Source organism: Geotrypetes seraphini, chromosome 6 (assembly GCF_902459505.1).
Source record: "Geotrypetes seraphini chromosome 6, aGeoSer1.1, whole genome shotgun sequence".
Taxonomy (NCBI): Eukaryota; Metazoa; Chordata; class Amphibia; order Gymnophiona; family Dermophiidae; genus Geotrypetes; species Geotrypetes seraphini.
In genome coordinates this window covers 174,545,222-174,571,722 of record NC_047089.1, presented here as the reverse complement: position 1 = coordinate 174,571,722, position 26,501 = coordinate 174,545,222, and the positions used below count along the sequence as shown (strand labels likewise).

The 26,501-nt window shown below is 42.0% G+C and overlaps 1 protein-coding gene across 1 annotated transcript in view; it reads right to left on the bottom strand.

Moving 5' to 3' along the window:
* The window catches only part of ANOS1 (anosmin 1), a 336,486-nt gene that overhangs the window by 2,386 nt on the left and 307,599 nt on the right, over positions 1-26,501 (bottom strand). The window contains exons 11-13 of the mRNA XM_033950370.1: positions 22,932-23,103; positions 11,707-11,927; positions 5,003-5,144 (exon numbers count right to left, since the gene is read on the bottom strand). Of these exons, the coding sequence (XP_033806261.1) occupies positions 5,003-5,144; positions 11,707-11,927; positions 22,932-23,103 (535 nt within the window). The remainder of the gene's footprint in view (positions 1-5,002; positions 5,145-11,706; positions 11,928-22,931; positions 23,104-26,501) is intronic.

Sequence of the window (26,501 nt, the reverse complement as noted above, 5' to 3'; positions counted from 1 at the left end):
GGTTGGGTTGCTGTGTGACCAGCTCAAATAATACATTGTTCGGTATTTAAGCACATTAGGTTTGTGACACTACATGTGCAATAATAGTGATTTGAACAATTTTTGTATTATTCCCCCCCAAAAAAACTCCTCTTTTTTGATGAGTATCAGCTGAACTGGCAGGAAGATTCCTCTTTCCCTCCCTCCCTCATAAGCACCGATCCCCTCCAGTACACCTCCAAACTAACCAAATAAAAAAGAGCCATCAAGCCCTATACCCCTTCCCCCAACATCTCTGGATCCTCCTTCCAACATCTTCCCAACTTTCCTGGACCCCCCTCCCCCACAACATCCCCTGACACCCCTGTACCTTAGGATGACAAATCAGCAGGAAGGAAGCAGGCCCATCATTCTGAGCCACAGCCCTATAGGCAGGAGGGAGTGGGCTTCTGTCCTGCTGATTAGTCATCCGAAGGTACAGAGGTGCAAGGGGATCCAGAAATATTGGGGGATGTTGGGTGGCTGTGGATGTCAGGGGCAAGGAGGTTGGGGGGTCCAAGAATGTGGGGGGATCCAGGGATGTTAGGGGGGATATTGGGGGCAGGATGTAGGGCTCAGCAGCTCTTTTTTTAATTTGGTTACTTTGGAAGTGTACTGGAGGGGCTTGGTGTCTGGGAGGGAGGGAGGGAGGGAGGAATCTCCCTGCAAGTTCAGCTGATCCTGGCAGGGGGAATCCCCATGAGCTGAGCTGGCAGGAATCCCTGAAACTGGCTCAACTGATGGGGATTTCCCTGCCACAATCAGACAAGGTAGTTGGATACATCTGCAAAACTTGCTTTTCTGCATTTTTCATGTGGACGTTTTTATTTCTGAAAATGGCCAAAAAAGACAGGCACACTTAAGACCAAAATATCTACATAGGTCATTTTCCAAAATAAAAGAAAGATGTGGAGAATGATGAGGAGAAAGCAAATGTGCTAAACAAATACTTCTGTTCTGTGTTCACAGAAGAAAATCCTGGAGAAGGACCGAGATTGTCTGGCAAAGTTATACGAGAAAATGGAGTAGATTCTGTGCCGTTCACGGAGGAGGGTGTTTATGAGCAACTTGAAAAACTGAAGGTGGACAAAGCGATGGGACCAGACGGGATCCATCCCAGGATACTAAGGGAGCTCAGAGAGGTTCTGGCGACTCCTATTAAAGACTTGTTCAACAAATCTCTGGAGACAGGAGTGATTCCTGGGGATTGGAGGAGAGCGGATGTGGTCCCTATTCATAAAAGTGGTCACAGGGATGAAGCAGGAAACTACAGGCCGGTGAGCCTCACTTCAGTTGTTGGAAAAATAATGGAAGTGTTGCTGAAAGAAAGGATAGTGTACTTCCTTGAATCTAATGGGTTACAGGATCCGAGGCAACATGGCTTTACAAAAGGTAAATCGTGCCAAACGAACCTGATTGAATTTTTTGATTGGGTGACCAGAGAGCTGGATCGAGGACATATGCTAGATGTAATTTACTTGGATTTCAGCAAAGCCTTTGATACAGTTCCTCATAGGAGGCTGTTGAACAAACTTGAAGGGCTGAAGTTAGGACCCAAAGTGGTGAACTGGGTCAGAAACTGGCTGTCGGACAGACGCCAGAGGGTGGTGGTTAATGGAAGTCGCTCGAAGGAAGGAAAGGTGACTAGTGGAGTCCCTCAGGGTTTGGTGCTGGGGCCAATCCTGCTCAATATGTTTGTGAGTGACATTGCTGAAGGGTTAGAAGGAAAAGTGTGCCTTTTTGCAGATGATACCAAGATTTGTAAAAGAGTAGACACCGAAGAGGGAGTGGAAAATATGAAAAAGGATCTGCAAAAGTTATAGGAATGGTCTAATGCCTGGCAACTAAAATTCAATGCAAAGAAATGCAGAGTAATGCATTTGGGGATTAATAATAGGAAGGAACCGTATATGCTGGGAGAAGAGAAGCTGATATGCACGGACGGGGAGAGGGACCTTGGGGTGATAGTGTCCAAAGATCTAAAGGCGAAAAAACAGTGTGACAAGGCAGTGGCTGCTGCCAGAAGGATGCTGGGCTGTATAAAGAGAGGCGTAGTCAGTAGAAGGAAGAAGGTGTTGATGCCCCTGTACAGGTCATTGGTGAGGCCCCACTTGGAGTATTGTGTTCAGTTTTGGAGACCGTATCTGGCGAAAGATGTAAGAAGACTTGAGGCGGTCCAGAGGAGGGCGACGAAAATGATAGGAGGCTTGCGCCAGAAGACGTATGAGGAGAGACTGGAAGCCCTGAATATGTATACCCTAGAGGAAAGGAGAGACAGGGGAGATATGATTCAGACGTTCAAATACTTGAAGGGTATTAACGTAGAACAAAATCTTTTCCAGAGAAATGAAAATGGTAAAACCAGAGGACATAATTTGAGGTTGAGGGGTGGTAGATTCAGGGGCAATGTTAGGAAATTCTACTTTACGGAGAGGGTAGTGGATGCCTGGAATTCACTCCCGAGAGAGGTGGTGGAGAGTAAAACTGTGACTGTGTTCAAAGAAGCGTGGGATGAACACAGAAGATTTAGAATCAGAAAATAATATTAAATATTGAACTAGGCCAGTTACTGGGCAGACTTGCACGGTCTGTGTCTGTGTATGGCCGTTTGGTGGAGGATGGGCAGGGGAGGGCTTCAATGGCTGGGAGGGTGTAGATGGGCTGGAGTAAGTCTTAACAGAGATTTCGGCAGTTGGAACCCAAGCATAGTACCTGGTAAAGCTTTGGATTCTTGCCCAGAAATAGCTAAGAAGAAATTTAAAAAAAAAAAAAAAAATTTAAATTGAATCAGGTTGGGCAGACTGGATGGACCATTCGGGTCTTTATCTGCCGTCATCTACTATGTTACTATGTTACTATGTCTGGCTGTTTTGAAAATGGACATTTTCTCTACTGGATTTCTGGATGTTTTTTCCAAAACGTCCAAATTAGGCTTAGACATCCTACCAAAAATGCCCCTCTATTTGTTTAAATATCTCAAAAGCAAATTACATCACTTTTCCACGGGTGAGCTGGCTTGCCTGACTGACTTTTCAAATGGCATTCTATGACATGCCCTCTTACCACTTCTCCTGCCCTAACCATTTCCCACGAAAATATGAAAGTGTGGAAACTTTTTGAAGAATCCTCATAGCATGAGCATCCATTTTCCAAACTGAACAGTCCAAATTATGAACATGGGAAAAACAAGGGACATGGATGTCATTGTGGTAACATTGGAACGTTCATGTTATAAAAGGCCTAAACAGTGGCACCTAGATCTTATATTTATATTTGAAAATTATTGGTTCTACAGAATAAATCTCCCCCCTCCCCCAATATTCAGTTCTTAGTCTTCTAGAAATGGCTCCTGGTTGGTTAAGTACTGCTTAGCTGGCTATGCACTAATATTCATCAGGAGATAGCAGATTATCTCTCACTAAATAGCCAGATCACTGCCTAGCCCAGTGACCATCTATGTCACACGACATAGCTGGTCACCGCTGCTATTCAGCAGCTGGCCAGCTAAGGCATGCAATCATATTGACACACCTAAAAAGTAGGCCTGGCCAGACGCTGAATATCGGCAAACTTTAAACAAAAAATTCAATGATGGTGGCCGGATATGGTCCCAGCATTGAACTTCCGGGATCGCCTTGGTCAGCAGGAGGTAGCCAGGCTTAATATCGAAGGCTGTGTGTCCAATATCCCATAACATAACAAATAAAAAAAAACATTTTAAAGACCTTCAGTGGTGGACTCCATGAGATTATCTTCCCCACATGCAGTGCTCCTCAAAGAGGGCAATCACCATTTATCATCATCAGTTTATAGAAAACTGCTCAGTGGATTTATTTGTTAATTTTTCAGCACCATATATAACATTCAGTCCTTAATGTTAAGTACAACTGCAGTACTGGCAGCTCTGAAAGGTAGTACAGGGTAACATCCTACGTTCTAGCTGCCAGGGCTGGAAATTTCCCATTTCCACCCATGACCCACACCTACTACTACTAATATTATTTATCATTTCAATAGTGCTGAAAGGAATACACAGCACTTTACATTTAACATTCAATAGACAGTTCCTGCTCAGAAGAACTTACAATCTTATTTGGAGAGACAGACAGGACATCTCAGGGATTTTTACCATGCTAGCTGGTTGTTAGTCTGGATTGCTTTAATGACCACTGCACACTAATGCTCACAGAAACTGCTTAGCACAGCTTACTAAACATCCCATGAAAAGCATTTCCATCTATCCTAGCCTCTTCTGTATAATATTTATTTTATCTCTAAAATTTCTTGACCGCCTATAACTAAGTGGTTTAAAAACATTCACAATGGTTCGGACGACAACATACATAACAATACTTTTAGTACACACATTTAGCCCAGTGTGGCACAGTGGTTAAAGCTACAGCCTCAGCACCCTGAGGTTGTGGGTTCAAACCCACGCTGCACCTTGTGACCCTGGGCAAGTCACTTAATCCCCCCATTGCCCCAGGTACATTAGATAGATTGTGAGCCCGCCTGGACAGACAGGGAAAAATGCTTGAGTATCTGAATAAACTCATGTAAACTGTTCTGATCTCTCCTGGGAGAACAATGTGGAAAATTGAATGACTAAATAAATAAAAGTAGTGGAAAACCTGCAGGAAAATTGCATATCATCAATCCTCAATGATTCTAAGACACAGGTCATAATTCAAATTCCTCTTTAAGTGTCTTCCTTCCACATATCTTCAAAGGAAGGCCTCTACATACAATTGTGTTTTTAACATTCTCTTGAACTGTAACCGGTCCGAACAGGTCCTCAAGATGCCAGGGAGGAGATTCCATAGTTTTACTCCTGCCACAGACATCATTGCTATTCTTGATTTAACAAACCGAACAGTATTCTCCTTCCTCGAGGTCAATCTCACTGTACTTTCAGACCTTAAGCATCCCGAAACCCATATCCAAACCTTATTACGAAACCCCTACAGGTGGTTCCAGTACTTACGATGGGATGATGTGGTCTGTAAACTAGGTGTTCGGAATGATTTCATCATAGCTGGCCCCTCTCCTCCAGTGGTCAATACTTGCACTTCCAGTCTATAAAGCATTGAAGGCCTCAGGTTGGTCACTGTTAGGACATAATGATCCTACATAGAGTGTGTTGGAAAATTTTAAATAAATAAAACACAAATGCTACATTTGATTATACTAGAAATGCATATATACAGCAGGTGTACACGTTAAAATACAATTCTGTTGAATGCTTTTTAAAACTGCCAAGATTTTACTATAGATTTTGTTTCCCCTTATGCTACCAATTCTGATCTACGCTTTACCTTTTTGTGACCTAACCAAAAACCTAAATGTCAATATATGGCAGAGATATCAGTCCTCATGGGAGCCTTTTTTCTGTAAAAACGGAACTCAAAATATCTCTGAAGATTTTATTGTAACTTGCGTACAGTATGTTCATCAGATTCTAGAAAACAAAAGATTAGTCAGATGTATTTGCAGAATTTGCTTATATTTTTGTATGCTATTGTTTTTCACTTTTGAATGTATATACTGGAGTTTCCCAAACAGTATTTTAGTGTAGCTATTTTTCTTGATGCATCTATAGTTTGATCACAGGGTTTAAACAGTAAACCATTCCTTGTTCAATAACTGAAATCTTCTGAGAAACAATGCCAATTAAACCACCAGAACAAATCACTTTTGCTATATCATGGTCTTTTTACAGAATTATTTACTGTTAAGGTCCTGTCCTTTGCAAAAAAAATGGAAGGCTACAAAGACTACAGAATAAAGACTTATATATGGTTTGTGTCCGATTCCAAATGAGGACGGTGAACCAAAGCTACATTGTTCTTGGTCTCTAGGATCATTCTAGATCTCTGGGTTGCCTGTAGATGTATGCATCCAATCAGTTATGATGTTAATAACAAATGTACATGCTTCCAAAAAATATATATGAATATAAATAATTTAAAAAATATGATTAGGAAAAAAGCTGTCAATAATGGTTTTAGATGGCGACTTTCAAATATGAGTTCAAAGCCTTTCTTTAGCCACTGGCTATGTGAATTTCATCTTACAAGTGACCTTGACACCTATTTGTAAAGATTCTCTTAATGTAGTTTTCTCAGTAATCAAAAAGAAGAAAATATTCAAAATAAGAATTATGTTTGTTGCTACTGATGTTGTTGTTGTTTGCTCTCTCTACTTGAAAATGGTACTACTTAAACAATATTTTTCCTGTACTAGTCTATATCTAAGAAGGCATGGGTCCAACATCAAAGTTCACACAGTTATGTACTTTTCTTTCAAGGCTTGGCTAACATAAGGTTCCTTTTACAAGGCCGCTTTAGCGATTCCCCCGAGGCAAATGAACTGAAGCCCACTCAGTTCCTATGAGCTTTGGTGTATTTGAAATGGGAGATTCATTACTTTGGCTTTGTAAAAGGGGTCCTTATTTCTTCTCTTAAATAAGCAGAGGCTTATGGTGAGGTCATTTCCCTTTAAAGGGGATTGTACTTGATATACTGTTTTTTTTCCTGTGTGGTTACAATCAAAGTGGTTTACATATTTTAGACAGGTACTTATGAGTAGTGTTCAATAATTTATCTACCTGAGTATGAAAGAAAGTAGCAAGCGTATTGAAACAAGTCTGTGCATGTTTTCACATGTCTCAAGGTTACTCATGCACAGCTGTGGTTCAGTGCGAGTCTAACATGCCAAGAGACAGGATGTCAGGAGAGTCCTCATGCAAATCAAGTAAGAAACTGCAAGATTTGGAGCACCGTTCAGTGATAAAATTTCTCACAAAAGAAGGGAAAAAGCCAAAGGAGATCCATGAACAAATGACTGCAGTTTATGATAAATCTGTCCCATCATCCTACAAAGTAAAATTTGGGAGCAAGCAGTTTAAGTGGAGTAGAGAGTCTATTGAAGATGACGCTCACAATGGACGGCCTGTGGAAGCAACTTCCACAGAAATGTGCAAGAAAATTGAAGATTTAATTTTGTCAGACAGACGAATTAAGGTGTCTCGAATACAGTTTGAAAAATAATTCATGAAAACCTGGGAATGTCCAAGGTTAGTGCAAGATGGGTTCCTACAACATGAGGCTCCAGTGCTGTCAGGAGAACTTGGAGATGCTCTGTGAAGATCAAGTCAATTTTTTTCATCATTTGATGACTGGAGATGAAGCTTGGGTCTATCACAGAGATCCTGAGTCCAAAATAGAGTCAATGCAGTGGAAGCACAAGTCATTTCCCACCCGAAAAAAGTTCAAGACAGAAATATTTTCAGGCAAAGTCATGGCAACTGTCTTCTGGGATGATGAAGGACTTTTGCTTTTGGAGTTCATGTTGCACAAGACAACCATAACCGGGGAGAGTTATACCAATACAATGATTGCTTTGTGGGACTCAATCAAGCAAAAAAGATGAGGAAAACTCACAGCAGGCATGCTGTTTCTTCACGACAATGTGCCGTTGCACATGTCATGACAATCACAGGCTGCCATCCGAGAATGTGAGTTTCAGCAGCTGAACCGTCCACCCTACAATCCTGACCTGGCTCCCTCAGATTATTTCCTGTTCTGAGTTTTGAAGAAATTTCTCCATGGACAGTTATTTTCAAGTGATGAAGACATCACTTGAAAATCGGAAGGTGTGAAGGTCAAACAGAAGAAATCTTTTCATAGGGGAAAGTCATTGCAGGAAAAGTGAATGAATTGTATGGAACTATCAAGGGACTATACTGAAAAATAAAACAAAAACTTTTTTGAAAACTCTTTTCTTTCCTATTAAAGAATGGTGCAATGAAGTTTTAAACAACTTGCCCAGAGTCACAAGGAGCTGCATTGGAAATTGAACTCACAACCTCAGGCTGCTGAGACAGCTGCTCTAACCACTAGGCCGCTCCTGCAGTCCTAAACCTCTCTCAACCTGCATTACCTTCCTAACCCCAGAGGCAAATGCACTGAAGCCCATTCAGTTCCTATGAACTTTGGTGTATTTGAAATGAGCTTGTCATCTTGAGATGTTAGGGAAGGGATTTTAGGGGTGGGGGATAGAATAGGGTAAATTCAGAATGGCCTGAGGATTTTGGATGGACGTGGATTTTGGATGGTAGTGGATTTTGGATGGTCGTGGATTTTGGATGTTAGGGTATTATGTGGGGAGAAGTTGAATTTGACTGGTAGAAAGGGGGCAAGGATGATTGGTAGAAAGTGTTGGAGGGTTTTTGGCTGGATAGCCATTATTGTGGGGATGTGAAGGAGGCGGGTGGTTGGTTTGAGGTGGTGTGAATGAGTTTTCCCACCCTCCCATCTGTCTTATTGGGATAATTGGGTATTGGTTGATATGGTGGAGAAACAACTTGTGATGTGAATGGAGAAGGATAGGGTGGTTGGGAAAAAAGAGGGTGGGTAGTCACAGCTTTAATGTGTGTTTTCAGCTGAATTGGGGGTAAAATATTGTGAAATGCAGCTGGGGATTGAATTAATGTACATGTTAAAGGGGGAATTGAAATGGATCACTCATGGGCGACACTGCCATGAGGTGGGGAATCAGTGGGGATCACTCATGGACGGCACCGCCATGAGTTGGGGGGGGATGGCCTGCTGATACCGTAGGTCATCTTATGGTTGAAGTTGGAGGAGGTTGATAAGATGGATGAGCTACTTTTATTATCGAATAGCTCATGGGAAAGGGGATTTGGGGGATAGCCGCATTGTGACTTGTGAATATTAATAAAGTTAATTAGTGAATTGTTAACCTTGTTAAAGTTATTGGAATAAAGCTCGGCCAAATATTTATGCCACAAGAAAGCTTTGTAGTTGGTTTTATTGAAGTTTCTATTTGTGGTATAGAAAGATGACGGTGCTAATTCTAATGTTATTGAAATTGTACACCACTGGATTATGGCATTTAGGGAGTATATAAAATTAAATAAAACTGTATTACTATAATTGTATAAACCTGGACCTATGCATTTCTTTTTTTTAAGTTCATGAAATTTTATTATGAATTTTAGCAAAAGAACACAATAAATGTAACATAGACAGTGGAGTGCATTATACAATAATGGCATAATAATAAGATGTCACTAATAACAGATATATAATTGAATTACAGTCCCCACTGCCCAATATATAAACCTACAATCTGGAGAGAGAGATATAGTAAAGTGTAGATATGAATAAAAGGGTGTAAATCATTGTCACCAAAGTGTAGTATCATAAGAGATAGGAACAATTAGCCTAGGACCTATGCATTTCAATCTCTAAGGGCTCCTTTTACTAAGGTGCGCTAGGGTTTTTAGCGCGCGCTGCATTGCCACACGCGCTAGATGCTAATGCCAGCATTGAGCTGGCGTTAGTTTTTGGCACGTAGCGTGGGATTAGCGCGCACGGCAATGCAGCGTGCACTAAAAACGCTAGCGCACCTTAGTAAAAGGAGCCCTAAGTTTTATCTAAAATGAGACTATATATGTTGAAGATTTTATTAAGTTAAGTAAGATATAAATTCTGCATGAAGCAAATTGTATTTTGGAATCTCTATGGACAGAAATTCCATGTGTGGTGGGGAAGAATATAACAGGTGGATTTATTATATTACTGCGATCTTCTTGACCAGAATGATAAAACAGACTTTGATATGAAAAGGAAAATGAGGATATTAGATGTGGCTGCTTTTCTGGCACCAGCAGCCTTATTCTGCGTTTCCACCCGCAGGTTGGCAGATGAGCCACTCTCTCCTCTTCTTTTGATGCCAGCAGTGATTGAAGACTCATCATCACATTTACAATTCATCTGCTTCAATTTTTCCTCTTTATTTGATGCCAGTGGTAATTAGGTCCCTGTTGGCACACCGCTGCTTGTGCTGTTCTGGTTCCATTTATGTCTGGTGCCACAGAGATTAAGATACCTAAAACGACCCTTTTTTTTTCCACAGCTCCTGCTGGATCTGCAGGTAATAGAGCCTAAACTCTCAACACCCTGTGGTCCTGCACCTTGTCAACCATATTTTGCAGCTGGAACACATCTGTTTGTGCATGTACAAACAGTTGCTTACAGCCAACAGTCCAGCGGGCCAGATTCTATAAACGATGCCAAGAGGATCCTATATTGCAGGCGCCACTTGGTGTGGTTGTCAATCAAAAAACAGTGCCATTTGTAGAATCATGTCTAATGGAACGGACTTAGGTGTCACTAGGCATTCTAGCCATAGGCGCTGCTCCATTAGGCCAGCTTTCCACTCACATAATTTGGCAGCGCCTATGTCGGACACCTAACGATGCCTAAGTCATCCACACCTATTCTCCACCCATAGCCACACTTACTCTTAAATTGATTATTCATGTTTGTTTGGGGTTTTTTGTTGTTTGTTTTTTTTTGATTGGCTGAAATCTAGCGTGGTCAATTACCAAGCCAATTAAGCCAATTAAAAAATAAAAATTGGGTGCGGATCCCAAACTTAGGTGTTGCTAGGCAGCTGCAATTAGGGCACCTAGCAGTGTTTAATGTGGGTGCTGTTTATAGAATACCCCAGTAAGTGCTTCCTCTTTTTTGAGAACATTCCTAAAAAGAAACTGCATGTTTGACTTCAAAACCATAAAACCATATACAGTCAAATCTTGGTTTGCGAGTAACCCGGTTTGCGAGTGTTTTGCAAGACAAGCAAAACACTCAGCAAACTTTTGACTCGCAGAGTGTTGACTCAATTTGCGAGCACCCTCTCCCCCCCCCCCCCCCGATAACCGGCATCGCTCTGTGCATGCTCAAGGACTTCTAATGCTCCCTCTCGCTGAGATTCTCGGCGAGAGGGAGAATTAGAAGTCCTTGAGCATGTGCAGATGCGTGCTCAAAGCAAGCAGGCAGAAGCCGGAAGCCGGAAGATCTTCTAGGCACACGATCTGTGCCTGTGCTAGACAGGGGGGGGGGGGAAGGTAAGTTTAAGTTGTTCGGGCGGGGGGGGGCCGGTTGGAGCGAGGGGGCCTTTGCGAGCGGGGGGGGGGGAGCGATGCCGGTTATCGGGGGGGGGAGGGGGGAGAACGTATCAAAGCGAGTTTCCATTATTTTCTATGGGGAATCTCGCTTTGATAAACGAGCATTTTGGATTACGAGCATGCTCCTGGAACGGGTTATGCTCGTAATCCAAGGTACCACATCCCTTCTCCAGATATTTTGAGTGGGAGTGTGTGGCGCAGGGGTTAGAGCTACAGCCTCAGCACCCTGAGGCTGTGGGTTCAACTCTCGCTGCTCCTTGTGACCCTGGGCAAGTCACTTAATCTCCTCATTGCCCCAGGTACACTAGATAGAGTTTGAGCCCACCGGGACAGTTAGGGAAATAAGATAAAAGTACCTGAATATAAGTGGATATAAGTGGTATAATAAATAAATCTCATGAGCCCATTTTGTAATAAAAACACAACTATATTTACACCAACTCCCCTTTCTACTAAGCCTTGGTAGAGGTTTCCACCATGGCCCAGAGCGCTAAATGCTCCTTTGCTCATAGGAATTCTATGAGCGTCAGAGTAGCCTCGGAACACTTAGCACTCCAGGCCACAGTAGAAACTTCTACCACAGCTTATTAATAGGGGTGAGTGTTTAATGTCAAAGCACTAATAAAACTAGCTACCCCATACTTAAATATGCCAGAACTGTAATATGTTTGGAAATGAAGATAATAACTTACTGCTGGTAGAATTTGCGACTGGGAAATGATGCTGTTCGGTAAGCTGTTTTGCCTGCTTTCTGTGGTAACCTCGGCCCAGGTGACCTGAAACCCCGTCATGGGATGTTGAAGATTTGTCTTGGACAATTTCCAGGAAAAGTGACCAGTAATATTTCCTTCATGAATGATGAAAGAGGCAGACAGGTTTTCTGGCTTAGCCAGCACTTTGGAGGAAACAGGTACTGTGAAAATACAGATAAGAACTTTACAAGCTATTCAGAGAAATACAGCAGATAAAACTTATTTTTCTCTGGTAGAGTCTATTATACTCGTCCTCTAGACCAGTGTTTTTCAACCGCTGTTCCGCGGCACACTAGTGTGCCGCAAGATGTTGCCTGGTGTGCCGTACGGTGCAGACACTGATTAGGCCTCAGGCCGGGTCCCGCACGCGCTCCCATGAGACTCCCCCGGTCCCCGCTGCTGTTCAGTTTCGATCTTCTGCTCTGACGCAACCGGAAACAGGAAGTTGCAGCAGAGCAGAAGATTGAACACTGAGCAGCCGCGCGTGCGCGGCTCTTTGGGAAAGCATGCATGTCGCTGAAAAACAAAACCTACAAACTAAGGTGAGGCGAAGGGAGAGAGCTGGCTAAATAGTAGGATCGATTGGTCAGGCGAGTGGTGGCTGCGGGGACTGTGCGATCGCTCGTGTTCCCAGCTCAAATTGGAAGGAGGGAGTGAAAGGGAAAAGGATTCTGGGCCAAGGGGATGAAGACGGAAAGAAAAACCCACAGCAGGAAAGAAAGGGAAGGACAGGCAGGTGAGCCAGATGCTAGAAGCATGGGGGGGGGGGAAGAAAGAGGGAAAAAAGCTAGATGGGGTTGAAAAGAAGAGACACACTGGTATGGAAGAGGAAGATAGGGGAAATCTGGACACAGGAAGGTAACAGAAAGAGGGGAAATTATGTGCATGGGGCATAGGGACAGAGACATAAAGGGGACATGCCATGGGGATGGTATATGGACACAGGGGGGGGGCAATGACAGATACATAGGGGAGATATTAGAAATGGAGAAAATAGGAGCACAGAAGCGAGATGGTTTGTGGGGATGGGACAGGGACCAAGCTCGCAGGCTCCAGTGGCTTTCACAAATTACATTGTAACGTGCCATGAAAATAAGAGGGAGGAAGGTAGATAGATAAGCCACGTGAGAGGAGCTGAAGGGTAGTAGAAAGGAACAGATGGTAAAGGAGGGAGGGAAGGGTGGTGGTGGAAAGGAATAGGACAGACATTGAAGGAGGGTGGAGAGGAACAGACCCCGAAGGGAAATGTGGAAGACAGAGTGGGAAGAAGACAGATGCCAGACAATGGGGGAGCGGAGGGAAGAAGATGGGTGCTAGATCAATTGGGGGGGGGGTGAAGGGAGAGGCACAGTAACAGCAAATGGAAGATGTAGAGAGAAGACACACAGTGGATGGAAGGAATTGAATGAGAAGATGTGGAAAGCAGAAACCAGACAACAAAGGTAGAAAAAAAAATTATATTTATTTATTTATTTTTTGCTTTAGGATAAAATAGTATATTAGTTGTGTTGATAAAAATTTATAAACAAAGCCCTGCCAGCTGAACATCTCTTTCTCTAGTTCAGCAGCAGGAACTTTGATTTATAAGAAAGGAATAAGCTAAATATTACAGTACTAAGGCTTATATGGATGCAGCGGGGACGGTGACGGGGCGGTGAATGGGATGGCAGTGGCGGTGACGGGGCGGTGAAAGGGATGGCGGTGACGGTGACGGGGCGGTGAAGGGAACGGCTGTTGACGAAGAGCTACGTGTGTGTCTTTCTTCGATTCCAGCCAGAATATCAGCTTTGTGTTCAGCCAAACAGGCCCAGGTTTTGCACTGAATAAAGTATTTTATAATTTTTCACTATTCTGTTTACTTAATATTTCATAATAAAGTAATTATAAAATACTTTCTTTGTGTTTATTTGATTCCTATTCAAGAGAATTACTTTATATATAGTCAATATAGGCACAGAGTTAAATTTTTTAACATTTTCTAATGGTGGTGTGCCTCGTGATTTTTTTCATGAAACAAGTGTGCCTTTGCCCAAAAAAGGTTGAAAAACACTGCTCTAGACATTGTGCCAACATGAATATCAAAGGGATCTGACATGTGTAACCTATTGAGTGTTTCTCTGCAAAATCCCTTGGCAATTGCCATTGTCTTTAAAACAGTGCACATCAATTTAACAAAAGCACTGAATAGGATCTGTAGAATGTCTAAGCTATGAATTTTTATAGCATGTATCTGAAACAATATCTACTGGGTAAAATAAAATGCAGCACTATAGTACCAAATTATTTCTGTAAATAGATCCCTATAAATCTTAGGGCCATGGAAAAAACTCAATGGATTTTTTTTTTTTAAATCCTTTGGTTATTTTATGATATCAGCCAAGAAAAAGTATTAAACTATGTGCCAAGCCTCAAACATGTATTTCACGAAAATGGCTTCAAGGACACTCGTTCTGTGGGCCATTACTGCGGAAGGATAAAATATAAAAACAGCATTATAATATTCTGTTAAATTAATTTAAGAAGATATTTTCTTTACCCCTTATTTGTAAATTTGTGAATATAGCACACTATTTCACAGTTCATACGTGATAGGATTAAGTGGGATATACAAAGGAAGTTTAAATGATGATACATTTAAATGACAACTAAAAGGTTTACTCCCTCTTCTACTAAACCGTGCTAGCAGTTTTAGCGCGGGGAGCCGCGCTGAATGGCCCGTGCTGCTCCCGACACTCATAGGAATTCAATGAGCAGTTTAGTAGACGAGGCCTTTAATATGTATATTTATAGAGGTTAATGATATAAATAAATATAATGATTGGATATAGGGTTTTTGTATTCTTAATTGTTGAGTCAATCAAGAATAGACTAAGGTAAATGATTTGTATGTGTGTATACATATAATAGACATCTCAGAAACAATCTAATTCTGTATGTAACATCACTACTAAGCTCTTTTGTCATAACTCCAGAAGTGCAGCATTACTCCTTGTCTACAGTTCATATATAGTAACTCATGTATTGCACCATCATTACTGAAGTTAATGTTCATATGTCCATCAAAGCTGCTCATGTAAACCGCTCTGATTTGACTTCATGGTCATTAGTTAGCGGTCTAAAAGCTTTAAATAAACAATAAACCAATTATATTAAATTGCTTATAAATGTTCCACTCGTTTCAACTAAGTGATTGGATTTACAAACTGCTAAAGAGAGAAGGGAGGGGGGGTCAGAGATAAGAAGGCAAGGTCAAGACAGGTATTCTAAGTCTTAGAATGCAACAGATGTAGCCCCATGGAAGAGGGAGGGCAATAACTATCGACCTTGAATCAGGTCAGATGCTAAGTCTGAACAATGTGAAAAAGCCCTTTGAAGCTCTAACTAAGCTTCTGCACTGTGTAGCATGGATTTTGAGAAAGAAAGCATTTATCCTGCAAATGGGACCTTTCACAGACAGAAAAGGCCAGATGGGTGACCAGAGTGATGAAAAGCCTTCTGTTACCAAAGCCTTTTACAATAATCACTATCCAAAAGAGAAATCATATTTATGATGAAAAAGGTTTGTTTATTTATTTATATTTTAACATCTGCATCATATCTCCCCTATCCCTTTCTCCTCCAGGTTATACGTATTCATAGAAAAAAACAAACAAACATAGAAACATGATGGAAGTTAAAGACCAAATAGCTCATCTAGCCTGCCCATCCGCAGTAACCATTATCTCTTCCTCTCTTTAAGAGATCCCATTGTATGTCCATTCGTCTGATCGCCCAGACTGCTAAGTTGTCCATCTTTATATCCCATTTTCGATCAAAAATTTGTCCAAGTCACAAACGCCTAGAAAAAGACCTTTTGGGTATGGGAGGGGCCAGAAAAGTGATGGACTAGACACCCCGACATAGCACCAGAGTAGTGGGGTACCTTACAGGGCACTGCTGTGAACTTCACAAAAATGGTCCCAGATAAACATCTCACTACAGCCCCCTTATAGGTTATGGTGAGCCCCCCAAAACACCCCCAGAATCTACTAGACCCACCTACCTACCACCCCAATAGCCCTTATGGCTGCAGGAGCCACATATGGCAGTACAAAAGGGTTTTGGGGGGGTGCACATTTTTTACCATGAATGCAGTGATTAAAGTCTTATCTGCCTGGGCCCTCTTCTCCATGGTTCACTAACCCACCCCAAGACCACTTAAGCCACTTAAGCCACCTGCAGCTCTGCTAGGCTTTCCTATGCCAGGCTGCCAGGTGCTGATGTTCTGGAGGCAGATATGTAAAGTTGTTATTACGATTTTTATGGGAGTGGGGTCAGTGATCACTGGGGCAGTGTGTGTGTGGGTCTGTACTTTGTGTCTGCAATGCTTATCTGGTCACTTTGGATACCTTCTTGTGACTTAGACCTGGTTTTAGATGGCCTAAGTCACAACGTTTAGGTAGTGTTGTAAAACTTTTGGTTATACATGCAGTACGACTAAGTCTAGGATGGCCCACGGCCTGCCCAAATCCCACCCTCAACACTCCACCTGACACATCCCTTTTAGCTCTGGTCATTCAGCAGCACTGTGAAGGCCTAGGTCATTTTTAAATACGTCTAACACCCGGTTCGATTATTGGCACTTGGACGACTTGTCTTTTAGATCATCCAAGTGCCGATTTAGGCTGGTTTGTAGACATTTTTCTGTTTCGATTATGAGCTCCTTAGGCACTATCACCATGTACAAGTGATATATCAAATATAATAAATACAATACAATACCACAAGTTCTTCTTCCTGGAATATACATATCATGTAGAGTTCTATCACATAGAGTTCCTTGGGATTCCTGTACCCCAAATATATCTAACTGAATTTCTTCACATTAAAGTTTAGTTGCCAAGCATTTGCCCAAGTCTCTAATTTTTGTAAATCATATAAGAACATAAGAAATTGCCTCCGCTGGGTCCATCGCGCCCAGAAGTCCGCTCCCGCGGCGGCCCATCAGGTTCATGACCTGTAAGTGATCGTTTGACTAAAACCTTTCAATCTTCATTATTCTTCCATCTATACCCTTTATGAACCTATCTCTACCTCTATCTATATCCCTCAATTCCCGTATTCTTCAGAAACTTCTCCAATCCCTCTTTGAATCCCTTTAATGTACTCTGTCTTATCACAGCCTCCGGAAGCGCATTCCAGGTGTCCACCACCCTCTAGTGAAGAAAAATTTCCTAGCATTGGTTCTAAACCTGTCCCCTTTCAATTTCTTTGAGTGCCCCCTTGTTCTTGTAGCTCCCAATAGGCTGAAGAATCTGTTCCTTTCCACCTTCTCCATGCCCTTCATGATCTTGTAAGTCTCTATCATGTCTCCTCTGAGTCTCCGCTTTTCCAGGGTGAAGAGCCCCAGCCTTTCTAGCCTCTCAAGGTATGAAAGGTTTTCCATACCTTTTATCATTCTCGTCGCTCTTCTCTGAACCCTCTCAAGTATCTCCATGTCCTTCTTTAAGTATGGCGACCAATATTGGACGCAGTATTCCAGATGCGGTCGCACCATTGCGCGATACAGCGGCATGATGATTTCCTTTGTTCTGTTAGTAATAGCCTTCTTAATAATACCCAACATTCTGTTTGCCTTCTTGGAGGCTGCTGCACATTGTGCCGTTGACTTCATTGTTGTGTCCACCAACACACCCAAGTCTTTTTCAAGGTTACTTCCCTCTAGTACTAATCCCCCAATTTGTAGCTGAACATCGGGTTCTTTTTCCCTATATGCATGACCTTACATTTCCTGACATTGAAGCTCATCTGCCACTTTTTTGCCCACTCCTCCAGTTTGTTCAGGTCCCTTTGTGGGTCCTCACATTCTTCCACAGTTCTAACCCTGCTACAGAGTTTAGTGTCATCTGCAAATTTTATAACATCACATTTTGTCCCCGTTTCTAGGTCATTAATAAATACATTGAACAGCAGCGGTCTGAGTACCGACCACTGCGGAACTCCGCTCGTGACCCTCCTCCAGTCCGAGTAGTGGCTCTTCACTCCAACCCTTTGTTTTCTGCCCGCCAATCAGTGTTTAATGTAATGTAATGTAATGTAATTTATTTCTTATATACCGCTACATCCGTTAGGTTCTAAGCGGTTTACAGAAAATATACATTAAGATTAGAAATAAGAAAGGTACTTGAAAAATTCCCTTACTGTCCCGACAGTCGATCTTCTTAGCGGATTGCATGGGGGGGAAGAGTTCACTCTCTTGGTAGGATCGGGTCTGTGTGCTCTCGGTGGTTGTGGCTGGTCTCGTTGCTGCTTAGGTGTAAAAGCAGTTGATCTCCACTGCTGCTGATATTTAAAAGCAGGCAGATTGATCTCTCCAATGGAATGCAGGGGGAGGAGTTCACACTCCTGGCAGGATCGGGTCTGTGGGCTCTTGGTGGTTGCGGTAGGTCTCGCTGCTGCTTGTATGTAAAAGCAGTTGTTTTTCTACTGCTGCTGATATTTAAAGCAGGTAGATTGATCTCTTAAACAGGATATAGGGGGAGGAGCTCACATGCCTGGTTGGATCGGGGCAAGGGCTCCTATTATAGGCTGCTTAGGTGTAAAAGCAGTTGATCTCCTACTTCTGATAATATTTAAAAGCAAGCATATTGATTTTTCCAACGGAATGCTGGGGGAAGAAGAGCTTACTTGTTTGGCTGGATCAGGGCAAAGGGCTCTCGGTAGTGGTGGCTGGTCCTGTTGCTGCTTAGGTGTAAAAAACAGTTGATCTTCCTAGTGGACTGCAGGGGGAGGTGGAGCTCACACTCTTGGCTGGATCGGGTCTGTGTGCTCTTGGTAGTTGCGGATAGTTCCGCTGCTGCTGAGGTGTAAAAGCAGTTGATTTCCCACTGTTGCTGATATTTAAAAGCAGGTAGATTGATCTCTCCAATGGACTGCAGAGGGAGGAGCTCACATGCCTGGCTGGATCGGTCCTGCTGCTGCTTAGGTGTAAAAGCAGTTGATTTTCCTAGCGAACTGCAGGGAGGGTGGAGCTCATATTTTTGCAGGACCGGGACTGTGGGTTTTTGGTGGGTTGGTCCCGTTGCTGCTTAGGTGTAAAAGCAATTGATCTCCCACTGCTGCTGATATTTAAAAGCAGGCAGATTGTCCAGGGAGAGGAGCTCTGCACTCAAACTGCCATCCTCCTCGCCTCCAAGTTCCGGAAGTTTAACCCATCTGTATACGTCCCCTTAAACCCCATGGTTCCACAGCTTCCTAAGTAGCCCCTCATGGGATACCTTGTCGAAGGCCTTTTGGAAGTCAAGATAAATGATGTCTATGGCTTCCCCTTTGTTCATCTGGCTGTTTATCCCCTCAAAGAAGTGCAGTAAGTTTGTTAGGCACAATCTCCCTTTGCAGAAGCCATGTTGGCTCTCTTTCATTAGTCCATTTCTTTCAATGTGCTCACAGATCCTGTCCTTTATCAGTGCTTCTACCATCTTGCCTGGAACCGATGTCAAACTTACCAGCCTGTAGTTTCCCGGGTCACCTCTCAATCCCTTTTTAAAGATTTGCTATCTTCCAGTCCTCAGGGACTTCGCCAGTTTTCAAGGATAGGTTGCAAACTCGTTGGAGTATTTCTGCTATTTCATTTCTTAGTTCTTTAAGTACCCTTGGGTGGATTCCGTCTGGGCCTGGTGATTTGTCGCTTTTCAATCTATCTATCTGTTGGAGGAGATCCTCATGGCTCACCTCTATTGTCGACAGTTTTTCTTCCTGGTCTCCATTGAAGATCTCTTTGGGTTCTGGTACACTGGATGTGTCCTCGCTTGTGAAGACTGATGAGAAGAACTTGTTTAACCTATCAGCTACCTCTTTTTCCTCCTTTATGACTCCCTTTCTGTCTCCATCATCCAACGGTCCTACTTCCTCCCTCGCTGGTTGCTTCCCTTTAACATATTTGAAGAATGATTTGAAATTTTTTGCCTCCCCGGATAGTCTTTCTTTGTATTCCCTTTTCGCTCTCCTAACCACTTGATGACATTCTTTTTGGCATTTCCTGGGTTCCTTCCAGTTTTCCCCAGTTTGGTCCTTTTTCCATTTCGGGAATGATTTTTTCTTGTCTCCTATCACTTTCTTCACTTCATTTGTTATCCATACTGGGTCTTTTGTTCGGGTTTTTTTGCACCCTTTTCTAAATCTGGGGATGTGCATAAGTTGTGCTTCTTGCACAGTGCCCTTGAATAGGGACCAGGCTTGCTCCACGGTTTCTATTTTCCTTGAGCTGTTTCTGAGTTTTTTTCTCACCATTACTCTCATAGCGTTATAGTTCTCTTTCTTGAAGTTGAGCGTTGTCACTGTGGTTCTCTTCCCTTAATGTTCCTACTTCTAATTTGTACTGGATCATGTTGTGATTGCTGTTTCCTAGTGGTCCTACTATTTTCACTTCCTTCGCCGGTCCCCCTAGCCCTTTGAGGATTAGGTCGAGTGTGGCATTTCCTCTCGTTGGTTCCTTGACAAGCTGATCCTTAAAGCAGTCCCTCACAGCCTCTAGGAATTCTGTTTCCCTCACACAGTTCGAGTTTCCAATACTCCAGTCTATTCCGGAGTAGTTAAATCCCCCATTACCATCACATTCCCGTTTTTGCACTCCCGCCTCAATTCTGCTGCCAGCTCTTCGTCGTTTGCTTCGTTTGTCCAGGCGGACAATAGTACAGTCCTAATTTTATGTCAAAACCATTCCTTCCATAGATTACACTCCCTTCAAGATGTCCACTCGACAATCTTTGTATCATCATGTGATCTAACTAGCCTCTATGCAGAACAGTGAAGCTAATGTGTCTGGTGCTAATCTTGCAATGTACTTTTAATAAATTTGGTCAAAGGCAAACAAACTAGACCATACAACTGTTTCTCGGCCTAATCTAAACTGTTCAAAGTTGATAAAACACATGCAGACTGTGAAAATGCAGGCAGATCTTAGAAAATTGGAAGACTGGGCATCCAAATGGTTCCTTGTTTTCCATATGTTTTGTTATGCAAGCTTACCTTACCATTTTTGCCAAGATGTGTCATACTATATTAGTCATGCTTTGTAATACTATGTTTGCCATGCTATGTCTCTCCATACCATGTTTTGTCATATTATGTTTTTACCATGCTTTGTTAACTGCTTTGCTATCTTTGTCAGACAATGCCTGTCATGCTATCTTTTACCATACTATGTCTGAGAGTGTGGTGCAGTCGTTAAGAGTTGCAGCCTTAGCACCACCTGAGGTTGTGGGTTCAAACTCAAGCTGCTCCTTGTGACCATGGGTAAGTCACGTGATCCCCCCCATTGACCCAGGTACATTAGACAGATTGTGAGTCCACTGGGACAGACAGGTGAAAAAATGCTTGCGTACGGTAACCTGAATAAATTCATGTAAACTGTTCTGAGCAGCCATGAGAGAATGGTATAGAAAATTGAATAAATACATATTCTTATGTTCTCTTTTGATAAATATCAAAAGTGATATCTGAGCCATGAGTTAAGTATGTCCCATTCTTGGCCTTTTGCCGAGACTGAGAATCTGTCGCCTGAAAAGGCAAATTATATTTAATGTGAGTAAATGCAAAGTTATGTATGTGGGAAAGAGGAACCAAAACTATAGCTATGTGATGCAGGGCTCCACATTAGGAAAAGAATCTAAGTATTACCGTTGAGGATAGCTCAAAACTTTCATCTCAGTGTGCAGTGGCGGCTAAGAAAGCAGGCAAGGAAAGGAAAACAAAGATTGTGAGCCTACCAGGACAGATCAGAAAAATACTAGAATGCCTGAAAGAAAAAAAAATCGTACACCACCCTGAACTTCTCCAATATAGGGCAGTATATCAAATGCCAATAGACATCATGAAAATGTTACAATGCCTTTGTAGGCAGCTGCACCTCAAATACTGTGTGCAATTCTGCTCATCACATCTCAAAAAAGATACTTGTACAGCGGAATTAGAAAAAGAACAGAGAAGGGCGACAAAAATGATAAAAGGGATGGGATGACTTCCTTATGAGGAAAGGCTATAGCAGCTAATATTTAGCCTGGAGAAGTGACAGCTCAGGAAAGATATGATACAGGTCTATAAAATACGGAGTGGAGTGGAGCGGAACGGGTAGATGTGAATGGCTTTTTTATTATTTCCAAAACTACTAGGACTAGGGGGCATGCAATGAAGCTACTGCATGGCAGATTTAAAACAAACCAGAGAAAGTATTTCTTCATGCAGGCCCTGATTCTAATAACAGTGCCCTAAATGAGGCGGAAATAGATAAGCCTACCGCCATCTAACAGTTGTTTTAATTGACTCAATAGATGCAGCATTTGACTGGCCAGATTAAAAACCAATTAAAACATTGTTTAAAAAATGAAGGCGCCCAGACACACCTCCAATAATGGCACCATTTTCCTGACTAAGGAGGCGCCTAAGGCCACCAGGAGTGGTTAACGCCAGAAGTGACCTTAGGCACTGTTAGGCACTATTAGATCTCTAGATGTAATTCTCATCAAGATAGGTGTCAGAAATATAGGTATTTAAAACCCTGCATTTCTGGTGCCTACCTTCCATGTAGCCACAAATCTCCAAACGGCGCTGTTGTGTGAATGACATGCATTCGGCACTGCTTTTATAAGCAGCTGCTGCCAGTTATGGCACCGTTTGGAGAATCTGGCACTCAATATGTAGTTAAACTCTGGAATTCATTGCTAGAGAATGTGGTGAAGCAGTTAGCTTAGCAGGGCTTACAAAACGTTTGAATAACTTCCTAAAAGTCCATAAGCCATTAAGATGGACTTGTGGAAATCCACTGCTTATTCCTAGGATAAGCAGCATAAAATCGGTTTTATTCTTTGGGATCTTACCAGGTACTTGTGACCTGCATTGGCCACTGTTGGAAATAGGGTAATGGGCTTGATGGACCTTTGATCTGTCCCAGCATGGCAACTCTTATGTTCTTATGTACGGGGAAATCAAAATTGTTTGAATGCTATATAAATTAGGAAGCTTAACATTCTCATAAAATGATACCTTTCTTAGCTGGCTATAAAATATATGTAACCAAAAATATACATCTTCAAGAATTACAGTGGAGTACATAATTCATTCAGTTATTGTTATTAGGATGATTCCCAATACCTGGACTTAATTGAGAGGTTATGTAGACTCCGACTTACCTCCTTCCATACCACAGCTGATGTGTTTGTGCTTCTTTTCTTTAAAACTTGAGCAAGGCGGAGTAGTAAAGAATATACTTTCAGTTTTTAAGTGGCCTTTGGTTCTTGATGATTGGATGGTCACTTTATATTTGCATGAAAACATCAGGTCCTGAAGAATTATGTAATTTTCCTGGAATCATGTGGAAAAAAAAAGAACAACCCATGTTGCACATATTTTTTTTTCAGAAATTAATTTTCTATGAAAGCACTCTATCCTCCTGCTCCTTTGGACCACAAACTCATACAGAACCAAGCATCTTAAACCTTCACCCATAGCTTTCCATTGCTTGATGCCTATGCCTCCCTTCCAGTGTCAGTGATAACACCAGGGTAGATATACTAAACTGCAGTAAAACCTGGATTTAACATGGCTTGACTTGAGACTTTTCCGCATGCAAAGCCCAGATTGAATGTGACATTTTATAGAGCTTCTTCTGGTGAAGGGTGTGTGTTAATGTTGCAATTAGTGTGCAGTACCTGCAAAGAATTAATGTGAGAACACTTACCACCTCTTCTTTAGAAGGCACTAACCCCTGGATTCTATATATGGCTTGTGGAGTTGCACGAGCAAGTTTAAGGAAAGAGGAAGAGAGCCGATAAACCACCTTTCTGTAGTTGCAATCAAAGCAGTTTATATAGTATATACAGGCATTCATTTTGTAGCTGGGACAATGGAGGGCTATGTGACTTGCTGATAGAACTGATTAACAAGTCAATCAGAGCCAATAATTGGCCACTAAGAAGCAATTATTGGCACTAATTAGAATTTGCATGCGAACCTGGAGGAAAGGAAGGAGAAGAATGCTGGAGACCACATTTGGAAGGGAGGGAAGTAGAGATGCTAGAGACCCAATGATAGTGTAACTCTCTAAACTGTGCCTCCCTAAGCTGCTGCCTTGTCCACTTAGTGGATGGGCCAGCACTGCACACATCTTGAGTCTGGGCTTCATACTGAACCATAATTTAACTATTAAAAGTTTGTACTAGTAATGTTCTACGTAGGATATATTTTAGACATTGGTCAATAGCAAAGCTAAAATCTATGACAGCCTTAGATTATTTTAGAATAATTCTTCAGAGCCTGTTTTTTTTTTCCAAATTGGACTTCTGTAATTCTTCACTACTAGGGCTTCCATTGCCCTGCCTGAAAACTCTGCAGAACAGCATACTGCTGCTAGGCTTTTTGACTGGCACCTCCAAGGTGCACCATAATACTCATAGTAAGGTCCCACTCTAATTGAACTCAATTCTGAAAATGTATAAACCTTCTTGCAGTCTTTGTTCAGAAAGAACTCAGTTACTTTATAGTCTTTCTATTAAAAAGACACATTTTGCTGAACACAAGCTTATTCTTTTTTTAACTGAAAGGCCAAAAGAGTGGAATCAATTGTCTGTGGCTCTATGGGTTTCAAAAGATACAAATAAATGTCCTTCAATTAGTTCAGTTTCATGAATGTTTGCAGACTCTTGGTGGGGTGATTGCTAGTCTCTGGAATGTGCTGTTTTTACACAGCCAGGACATTTTTAAGTTTGCTCTTAAGTGACCCTTTTACTAAAGTGGGCTAAAATCTGTAGTTAACACATTCAAATCAAAGCAGTATTACCAAGCACAGAAGATATGAGCTTTCAGTAAAAGACCTAAGTAGCTCTGAACACGTTCCTCTTTAAACTGCTGCTAATCTTAACACCTTATTATTTCTATCTAACAACTTTCCCATCTTTCTTTTAACTCAATTTATTTTTGGCTAGCTCATCCCTTTCTTCCTTTTCAAGTTCTTACAAGAACATGGATGGAGTGAATTAGTAGTCTAAGACTTTTTGTTCCCCTGATTGTTTCCATAGTCTGCATTATAAGATGTGTTTATATTGTATCTTTAGTTAGATAAAAGTTGAGAACCTGGCATGAGATGATGCATTTTTGACAGCCACATTTATTCTCTGGAGTACACTGAGTTGGAAGCTATATTCAGCTGGATACTCAGACTATGACTTTGGGAGAATGTTTTATCTTACTTCCGTGCTACTGGCTTGGATAACATGCCCAGCTGGATAGCATAGCTCTTGGATAAAAACTATGCATGTTTCTTTGGCTTGAACAACTAACAAACCAGAAGGAAATATATTTTTTCAAATAAAAATGGAAGGCATATTCCTAGTTTATACTTCCAACTTACACTTAGAGAGGGTAATTGTATAAATCCTTTTGCACATTCAGTTCAGCTCCCAATGTCTAACAAAGGTACGGGGGAATTCGGGGACTGGGGTTGGGGTTCGGAGGAGCATCTAGTTGCAGAAGGGAGTGGGCATCCCTCCTGCCTTTTGGGGGGGGAGGAAGGGGGAGGGGAGGGGATGGTTGTGGGGGGGGGGGGGGTCGGTGGCTTGGGGGTCCAGGACCAGGTGGGAGCATGGCACGGAAGTATTCTGCCAGGTAGGAGTAGACTTCCCTCCTGCCATTTTTGCTGCCATGGGGGAGTTGTGTTGCTGGTTCATGGGGGTTTCATTGGGAGGGCCATCAGCGCGGAGGAGCTTTTTTCTTTTTTTTTTTAATGGGGCAGATTGTGCGTGTGTAACACACACTCAACATCTGTGCCATTAAAAAAAAAGCCCTAACAGCAGTGACAGAAGGCTGCTTCCCCTGTCACTGCTGTTAGTGCTCTGCGCATGTGTCAATCGCTCACTGAGTGATTGATCTGTCGGGTTTGCATGCAAATGATTTGCACCTCCATGTAAATCATTTGCATGCAATTGCTGTTCCACATTCGGCCAGAAAATCGGCCAACAGCGATCCAGTCGGTATTACAGACTGACTTTAGTGCATCTAGCCCATAGTGTCACTGAATATCTCCACTTTGATTTGCTTTTGTGATAAAGGTGTATTTAGCAAATGTTGATAAACAATAAATTATTCACTATTCACCTAGGCCTTGATTCTATAATAGACACCTAAAGATAGGCATCTAGATTGGCATGCCTAGCTGATCTAGGCACCTAACTTAATTTTCTTAATTAACTTAATCAGTGTTATTGAAGGCTCTATTAAAAAAAAAATTTTTTCAGTTCAAACTGTTTATTGGCATTTAAGTAGTACAATAAACAAGGAACACAACCAACAAGGTAAGTTCAAGCAGAACAATAATAATGCAATAACAAATTATTATCTATCAGGATAGCCATGTACTTGGCTATCCTGATAGATAATAATTTGTTATTCCATTAAAAAAATACATTTAAAAAATGAAATAGCTGGTAGGCGCTTACCACTTTGAGGTTGGCATCTACAACAAGGCACCTACCAGCAAGTAGGCATAGTTAAAGGTGGATTCTGGATGGATTTGGGACATAATTTGACTTAGGCATTCATTAAGGCTGAGAAAACCCTGGCCCAAATGGGAGTGCACCTAAGGTTTTAATGCCTACCGGCGCCTAAGATCGCTAAGGCACTGCTAGGCGTCATTTTATAAACGGTGCCTAGTAGATGATTGACAATCATTTATAGAATCAGGGCCATAGTACCACTGAATATCTTTG